Source organism: Tyto alba, unplaced genomic scaffold (genome assembly GCF_018691265.1).
Source record: "Tyto alba isolate M040663 unplaced genomic scaffold, T.alba_DEE_v4.0 Super-Scaffold_41, whole genome shotgun sequence".
Lineage (NCBI taxonomy): Eukaryota > Metazoa > Chordata > Aves > Strigiformes > Tytonidae > Tyto > Tyto alba.
In genome coordinates this window covers 20,149,651-20,158,990 of record NW_024881317.1, presented here as the reverse complement: position 1 = coordinate 20,158,990, position 9,340 = coordinate 20,149,651, and the positions used below count along the sequence as shown (strand labels likewise).

Genomic DNA, 9,340 nt, shown 5'->3' with positions numbered 1-9,340 from the left:
GGACGCGCTCCAGCACAAGCGGCACCGCCTTTATTGCAAGAGAGGCAGGGGTCACCGCGCAAGTACCTCCGCAGCCATCGGTCTACTGGGCAGGTGCGTTAGTATACGCTTGGGCAGTCTCAAACCACGTCTTCTCTACAGCTTCTTGGCCCACCTCAAACATTTTCATTAAGTGTTTCCATCCGGTTTTGGCTGTGATCATGAGGTATTCCTTATTCTCTGGGTACAGCAGAGCAGTGTGGGCGGCTATGACAAGGGACTGAGAAAACCTCCCGCTCACCAAGAGAAAGAGGGCTTCTCTCTCCACCTCCGTGAGCGGCAGGACACTTTCAAACCCTGCCAGAACATGCCCTCCAACACTCAAAGGATCTGGGCTCTCAATCATCATGTACATGATAGCTATTGCGACTTCAAACACATAATACCCATAACTCATGTCACTAAAATCCAGGATGCCGGACACTCTGTACTGAGGATTCTCCAGGGAAGCAGAACTGGAGTCTACTAGAATGTTGTGGTCATTAAGATCTCCATGATTGATACCTAAACACAGAAGAAATAGAAACAGTATTTATTCATTATTAAACAGCAGAATCCAACTTTTTTTTTTTTCTCCCCACTTCTTAGTGAAACAGCTCTGAAAAGGTGCATACAGGCTCAGACTAACACCACTACAAAACCACACTGTCCTCCCTCAATATCAGATATTGCCTTTCCCAGCCTTACTGCTTCCTAGGAACCTCCATTCCACTAACAGGGAACCAGATAGCAATCGACAAAGGGAACATTACGAGATCTTGCTCTGGTCTGGTACTACCTGGGATATGCTACATGTTCCCAAATACAGAATAGCAGTTTTCAAATTGTCAATTTATCTTCAACATCAATATGAGTTGAATTCCAAAATTATGATTAAATAGTTGTTTGGGCCTTTATGAAATGAAGTAGTGTACTCCATATATTCTTAAGTTGATATAACAGCATGGAAATCATCCCCTTAACTGGAAGCAAAACTCATCAGAAAGATCAAGAACTGAACCTGACTCTGGACAGCACATTCCTTCTGGCTAGTTCTGTGCTGTCTTCATGCAGCACAGTATTTGCACACGTCTAGGTAGAGATAAAGGAGCCTTTTTTTCTGCCCTCTCCAAAGAACCCAATTCCTGTAAGAAATTTCAGTGTGTCAATTCAACACAGTTACAATGACAATAAAATACTCACAGGCTCGAAAACTGCTTAGCTTGGGTATTACTTTCCCTTTAAATTGCTCAATAACTTGTTGCACAACTTCACGATATTTGTTCTGGCCCAAGGCATAAATGTATTGATCTAGAAGAGGAACATTTGCCAGGTTCCAAATGAACTGACCTCGATGCAGGCTTTTTACTGATGGATGATGGAATTGCTTTGGAAAAAGCAGAAGACAAAATAGGCCATAAGTACAAATCCTGTTGTTATGATTAAAGGGCTTGATTCCAAGCCCCTTTTAATTAATGGGTTTCTAATGAGACACATCGAAAAGCACCGTGACTGACTATTGCTTTCTAACAACAACTAAAATAATAACCTGAAGAATGATTAAGGCAAACATCCTAATAACTATGTATGACCCAAATGTTTTTTTCCCACTTTTTAGGTACAAAGATTATTTCAAGTCATTCATCACTTAAATTATTCAAAATTGATACTGACTTTCTGTAATGTGACATTTTGTAGCAACTTTTGAGGCCTTGGAAGGCCAGAGTCCCACACTGGCAGAGCCTGGATTGCACAGCTGGTGCTACAGAAAGCTGAGCAGAAAATACAAAAAACCTGCCAGTGTGCAAGGAACAGGCACACTGTGCATTTAAGTTGTCGGCTTCTGGGGACGAGGATCAGCTGGTGCATGAAAAATCCTGAGGACAGAAGTATTTTATGGAGATGCTGCATAGGGCTTTAATCTTATGAAAATTTGCCTTTGTACATCCAGGTAACCTAAATATTTTAAACAAGCAAGGTCCTTAACCTCTCTGTCATTAGCAAATGAAAAAGGTGGTTTGGAAAGTCACATACAGGGAGGAAAAACATCTCTCCCACTGCATACCATGCTTATCCTTGAATCCTCTAATGCTTATTAAGGCAGCTGGTGGGACAATTCTACCAGTGCATAGGGCAAAGAAAAAAAAAAAAAAAAAACAACTCCCATAAGAGTACCTGGCTTCCTCTTAAAAAGAAACCTATGCTTGTAATTAAGGCTCCTAAAGATAGCTAAATAATAGTCAAAACTGGAACCGTGTATGAAAAAGTAAGGAACAAGATCAAGCCTAAACCAAAAATCACAATCCAGGATCCCTAATGCTGTATAAAGCACCACACTGGCTGGAAGAATGCCATCTGGTAAACAAGCACTGCAGTCTTCCCAGCACAAACCAGATATTCCAGCAACCTATAAATGGGTTACCAGGTGTGTGAAGGCTAATAAAAAGTCATGAGCCCTTGTTACTGTAAAGCCACAGATTGTCACTTTACAGCCATAAACTTACTTCAATTTAGAGGATATGCAGCACATCCAAGCAAAAGGAGACACCAGCAGAGAAGGTGGTGGAATACTATTTTGTGCACAAAACAAAGCATGGCACATTGCTTGGCTAAATTACAGTCCTTGGTAGATGATAATCCCTATGTTAAGGGCATAAAGAGCCTTTTCCGTCAAAATCTGCATTCTCATCAACTATTTCCTCCTTGGCAGGACAATTCATAGGCATATTTGGAGACTAGCTAGTCTATATAAATTGGTTTAATCGCATTATAAGAGCGTGACCAGAGTGTTAGAAGGCAACAGTAATTTATCTTTCCCAACTGAAAAATGCCCCTGTAATTTAAGGATGTGGTTGGTAAAGGTGGCAATTCACATCTCATTATTGTCTGAAGCCGGTAGCCAGAACATGAGAAGGAAAGGTTAATGAAAAGCAATAAATAATGCAAGAGTTCTTTCATGTATCAAACTTAATTACTGGCTGATTTATCAGCTTTATTATCCTGTATAATTATGGAGCAAAGAAAGTACTTTGCATTAAGATTATTTGACGGGAAGCCGTGCAAATGAGAGAAGTGTCATAAATCTCTGTTCATTGGCACAGCTGGCATTGTAGAGAAGGAACCAACTGCTATCAATGTTAAATGGTCACAGTTCTAATGACCAGGAGAAAGAGAGCAAGTCAAAATGAATTTAAAATAATAGATCAGCCAGCTGTACCTGATGCACACTGTACAAAAATTGCTTTAAAACAAGCATTACATGTTTCTAATGCGAGTACCCTATGGTTCACTCTCCTTATTTGCCAGGTTTGAAACACCAAGCAGGTGAGTTTTGCATAAGTAAAAAGAAATCTCCCTGTTTGTGGTACAAAAATGCACTGCAAAAGGATCACCAATACCATCTCATAAGCAGCAACTGTCATGTTACCTGGGGAAGTGCTTTTGTAACAGCCAGCTTGGAGGCTGGCACCTGAAAGATGACTTAAGCTGACATCTGCATTCTCCAACTTGAATTTTGCAGGTCAGGAAAGCAGACAGCAAGCACTCAAAAAAATGCAGAGGATAAATTAATTGAGAAAGAAGTTTGTGAGGCTGGAGCAATGAAAACTCACCTCTGAGAGAGCTTTATCCAAACTGGCAGCCAGCTTCCCGATCTCATAGAAAATCTGAGTGTTTGTTGCAATTTTTGCTACAGGAGTACCTGGCAGGTAAGTCAGCAGTCTGACCATGTACTTTTTGTTCCCAGGTCCAGTATCTAACAAGTGAAGAAAGATGCAGTCAATTGCTTCAATATATGCTATTGAGTATTAGTTAATGCAAGAAGCAAAAAAGGTTTATCCCAGTGTAGAAGTCAGCAGCTGTAGCTGATGAAACAGGTATCATTCAAAGACTTGATTTACCAGAATGCTGTACAATGATGTGCAAACCTTAACACTCTTGCAATCTATGCTGGACTTTGAGTCCTTGGGCTTGGAATTGCCTCTGCATACAGCAGGTTTCCTACAGTGCCCGCAAACACCCCTTTACACAGTTTTGCAGAACAGAGGCTCTCAGGAATCACAGCTTTTGTAAGCAAGTTACAGTAAAAATAAAAGCAAGCGCTATTGAAGCAATTTGTTCTGGCATCATAGACAGTCTGGAACTGTATTTTACACCATTCCGTAAGCAAAACATTTGTAACATCATTTAGTTGATGAAACTTTTTTTTTCCCTTTTTTTTTTTCCCCTTTTCTTGTGCATGGACAGGTCGGATCAATGTTTTCTCTAGTTCATTATACTGAAGTTATTTCTTAAGCGCTTTCATAGTTAATTATTACTCTCTTTGACTTGCTTTGCTGCTGGTATTTTAAGCTTGGACTGTTCTGCTGGATGTATGGGTCACCTGATACAAATCCCCTAATATTTCAAAACAAGCCTGGAGTTTTACTTCGGTACATATATGGCATGCCGTACAGCAAGCTACTGCCAGGCTGGGGGTGAGAGTAGAGCAGTGAAGCTGCTCGTAATTGCTCACCTGACTCCAGAGACATTATGTTCCCATCTTTTGTAAGGTAAGGTGTAGCTGAAGGAAAGCCTTCAGCGCTGAGAAACATCATGGCCTGGGTCTGCGCTTCAATGAGGTCAGGCTCCCGGCTGTCTTCAGAATTGGTGATTTTGAGGACATACTCATCAGCGCCTTCAGCCGCACCTTTGTTCCCCGAGACACGCACATGGAAATTCTGATCATCATAGCTGGGGAGCGGCCTGATCCAGGACACCTTTAATCCAAACACCCTGTCAACCAATTCAGTCACTTCTTTTTCACCAAATGCTGGTTTGGTCAATCTTTGGGGTTGACAGTCTTTTTCAGAAGACATCGTGTCTCTAGGAGAGTAAGAGAAGCTGCATGACCTTATCTATATTCTGACCTCAGAAGCAGTAATTACTGCAACAAGATGCATTCAGATACTGGAGAGGAGTTTCCTGTGTTTATTAAACAAGTAAAGAAAACCCACTAAGCTAGTCTGGGTTTCTTACATCACGGTTGCTTGTCAACCATTTAGTCAGTAGCCTGCCACAAGACTTCTAGATATGCACTCAATCTCTTCAGAACGAGTAGATATGAAAAGCTTAGTGACCAGGAGTGGTTTTGCCAGCTAACTGCCAGTAGCAGCCAAACCTGGCACGCTGCTAAGCAGGAATTACTTCCGAAGGAGCAGAGCTGCTGAATCCCTGTCCAGAAAGTTCTAAATTCACATCTACAGAACGCAAGAAATATTTCAGCCGATCTTAACGTTAAAACAGCCACAATCTTTCTGCCTGGTCGCGCCCTTGCGAACTGCTGCGTTAAGAAATGCGTAACAGACCTCCCGACTCCCGCTCGTCCCTCGCCCGCTCCCGCTGCTCGGCGCCCGCCCGGCTGCCGGAACCGCCGAGCGACCTTCGCGCCGCGGGGGGGCTGCGGGCGGGGGGGGCGGGCGGGCAGGCGCAGGCGGGGCTGGCCCCGCCCCCCCGCAGCCCTCGCTGCCGGGCAGGGGCGGCCCGGCCCGCCGGGGTGGGAGCAAAGCGCAGCCCGCCCGCCGCGCCCGGCGGCTGCGCGCTCGACACCGCCCCAGGCGCTTCTCTTCGCTCCGCCAACGGCGGGGGAGAAGGAAATGGAGGACAGCCTGTGCTCCCCCTGCTCTAAGGAGAAAGATATTAATATTTATCCCCCTATCAGCACACACGATGAAAAACTCTGGTTAAAACAGTTGGCAAAGATCATTGAGCTATAACAAACCTGAGGCATCTTTCTCAGGATGTCCTTTACCCTTTACCAGAGCACAGACTGGGAACACTTGTCCAGTCTGAAGGTAATTTTCAACTGAATTACAAACCTCAGTTCCCCACACATACTAACTTTCACGGTCAATATATAAATCTCTCCTGAAATTCCTCATGAAAAAAAAAAAAAAAACACAAAACAACAAAAAAGTAATCTTTGCAATATTTGAGGTCTTGCTAAACTGAAATTAGGAAACTGAGGAAAGAAGTAGGAAAGGCTTACTGAAGTTTAAAAAAAAGATCTGGGTTTTAAGTAAATCAATCATTAGGAATTGCCTGTCCCAATAGTTCAGTGTTACTTGTAATATTAAGGAAATTAAATTAAAAACATTACTTTAATCCAATACGGAATTTAGAAAAGGGAAACTTTCCTCAAGAAGCAAATGTAAAGTTCCTTGGATTCCCTCTTCCCTTCCCCCCCACTTCAGAACCAATATTACTAAACAAAGTGATTGAGCAACTTACAGAATATTTTTTACCAGCTTCATTTCCCCCCCCTCTCCCAGCCCCCCAGAATAGCAAGATTTTTCAAGAATAAGAGCACTCTAGAAAATACTCAGGGTTCCCTCTCCCACTTTCTGAGACTGCCTGAAGGTTTAGCTTATTGGAACAGTATCCTCACTATGCTTGTGACTAAGATACGTAGCAGGCAACAGAATAACCAGAATATTGTCATTCTGTCTGTAAACAAAATTACAACGCATTTTCCAGATCTATACCTTGTCAGTCTTGCCTTAGTTTCCAGACAGTATTGCAAAGACTTAAGACCTATAGACTTCGTGCTCCTCCTGCCTGCCCCGTACTCTGGTGGGAAGCACACCGCAGCTGTGAGGCAACACACAAGCCTAAGGTTGTACTTCAGCCTCTCTTATCATGACCTGTAAGATAAGATTTGAATAATTTAGCATCTCTGTGTTGGATGCAAGTCTAATGCCTCTTCTGAGTCTTCAGAAGTGGATCAGTGTCAGACACCCCCAAATCACTTCTGAAGATTTTGTCGTCGTAAATTCTATGTGCCGTAACTGGAACCTTGGTCAACAGCCTGCTTTAATATAGGATTTGATCTAGATTCTAAATTAGACATTCTCCTATAGAAAAATAAATAGGTTATTCAAGAAGCACTTGATACAGTATCCAGACTAGCACCCGGAGCTCAGCTAACACAGAAAACCTTTCTACACCAACTTGTCAGGTTTTAGAAACCCACGAGACACTCCTGACGAGAAAACAAAACATGCATTATTATACCCTTTTCCTTACTCACCCAACCCTTTCACACATACTTACAGTACCATTTTAAGTGTATTCCATACTATCTATTCAAAATAGACTGTAACATACAGGAACTTGTGATACAATTTTCTTTATTAAAAATAATTTACAGCATCAGTAACATTTTATGCACAATTGTCATCAATTGAACTTAAGATATATCTATACAATACTTACTGAACTTAAAACTTACACTGTTCTGTTGGCTTTAAACAGCAGACATTGATTTGCAGTTGCTTATATATGATTAATATACATAGTTTCATGTTCTTATCCTTAGGTGTAAAATGTATAAACATCAACACTGTCCCAAAGCTTTGCAGTTTGGGAGGGGGAGGAGGAGGGGCACAAGGAGAGAAAACATTTAGAAAAACTGGAACATTTTTCCCCCAAATCAAAATGGAGAGAGAAGTCTAGGTTAAATACATCTAGCACACTGAGTCACTTCTTCAAAAAGGTACATTTCCTCCTATGCTTTAAGATACTACGAAGATGTCTAACTGAACAGCGGTTTTGTGTGTGATCACAGCCATCCCCCGACTGCACGGGACCCTGCCCCTGCCAGAACGCAGAGGTCACTCCTGCCCACCCACAGCTCCCAGGATCCCAGTGGCGTGTTCCACACGAAACACCTTCACTCTGCCGCTGGGCTGTGGCACTGGACTTTCCGACTGTCCCTGCGGCGCGAGGGAGGGGCAGGCGTGTTACCACGGAACGTCAGGCAAGCGTTCTCTTCCCCCGCAGTTCACTACCACGTGAGGAGCAGGCGGGGACACACGCGGTGCCCTTCCCCACAGCTCCCGCTGCACTTCGGGCGTGCAGATCCGAGGGGCAGGGGTCAGTCTGCACAACCCCCGGATGCTACCGACTTCGGACCCACTGCAGCAACCATAGCAGGAGCCTGAAGTTGAACAGCACCTGTGCCAAAGCACAGCTCCAAAGCTGTCTTGCATCAGTTTTAAGACCAAGGAGCACAGCAGAGTTAAAGTCGTTGCTATGGTAATGGAACTCACTGTGTCTCTTAAGAGAGATGACTGGCTTTATGGGTGACAACCTGCAGGTAAGTCACATCCCTTGAAATTGCACTTAACGTCACGATACTGGTTTACCTTGACACAGCTTGGACCAGTCTCCTCCCGAAGCAACGAGTGTGTTCCTGCCCTGGAGAGGCGGGGAGGCTGTGTTCCTCTCGGGCATTAGCAGTTACACAGGCCTGTAGTTGTGGTTTTGTTTATCATCTGCACGAGGCATCATTATCTGCCAGCACTACATTCCGATTTGCTTCCCAATAATGAACATGCGTTTTGTTGAACTAACCCAAGACTATACCTTTGAGCTGGGAAAAAAAGTAGTATTAAACACTGTTGTACAAGAAGTAAGATCTGCTCAATAACTCTGGATACAATTAGCAAAAGTGTACCACAGAACAGCAACTCAGCATTTCCGCTGAATAGAGAATTCAACAATGCATTGACTCATCCTCCATATCAGTGGTAGGAGTCACTCGAATGGTTTTTATCTTGACTAAAAGAAAACCACAGCAAAACTAGTGAAATATAAAAACAGATTATACAGAATTCCAAACTTTTGGGAACTTTGTCCAATAAAATGCAAGAGGTGTATCAAAGTTATGCCAGTGAAGTCAAAATAATTTGGCATTTTAACTGCCAAAAAATTAGTATATTGTAATGATATAATATGCGGGGAGGACATTATTTTTTATTTTCTTAAAGGAATGTCAGAAGCATAAAGATTTGAACAGTGCATCTGTTAGTCTGCTAGTCAGCTAATACAGTGTCTGGTTATAAATTCGAAGCACATGTAGTAAAGCTAATATAGTCCTCAAAGGTTTGATATTTAAGACAATGTTTGTCAAGAGCAAAAAAAAAATCTTAAAGCGAAATCATGACAATTTATAGGCAAGTTATCGCAGTTTTGTTCCCCAAAAGAAATTAATCTCTACAAAAACCATAGGTGGCATTATGAAGCTTTTCAAGACACAGGAACATAGAAATAGCATCTTGAAGCTGAGATAAGAAGTTATCAAAGCTTAGTTAAGTGGTAAAACAAGCACTGTTGTAGAAACTGTGCATCTGCTGTTACCATTAAATATGGAACAGGGGTTTTACCATCAATGTGCTGACCATTAAACTGACAGAAGTTGCAAGGTGCAAGAGCCAGATTTGTTCAGTATTCTGGGACCTTCGTCAGGGGAACCTGATGCTTGTTGGGAAGAGCTGTAAACTAA

At 42.6% G+C, this 9,340-nt stretch overlaps 1 protein-coding gene across 2 annotated transcripts; it reads right to left on the bottom strand.

Moving 5' to 3' along the window:
- Positions 1 to 12: 12 nt before the first annotated feature.
- On the bottom strand, positions 13 to 6,842 carry HYKK (hydroxylysine kinase). 2 transcript variants are annotated; one of them, XM_042804270.1, is made up of 5 exons: positions 6,540 to 6,842; positions 4,532 to 4,881; positions 3,630 to 3,772; positions 1,222 to 1,405; positions 13 to 543 (listed from the first exon to the last, which is right to left on the bottom strand). In XM_042804270.1, the coding sequence occupies exons 2-5, from the start codon at positions 4,872 to 4,874 to the stop codon at positions 83 to 85; spliced, it is 1,131 nt and encodes a 376-aa protein (XP_042660204.1). In that variant the 5' UTR covers positions 4,875 to 4,881; positions 6,540 to 6,842; the 3' UTR covers positions 13 to 82. The 2 variants fall into 2 exon arrangements, with proteins under 2 accessions (XP_042660204.1, XP_042660203.1); XM_042804269.1 differs by lacking the exon at positions 6,540 to 6,842 and adding an exon at positions 5,364 to 5,429.
- Positions 6,843 to 9,340: the final 2,498 nt, after the last annotated feature.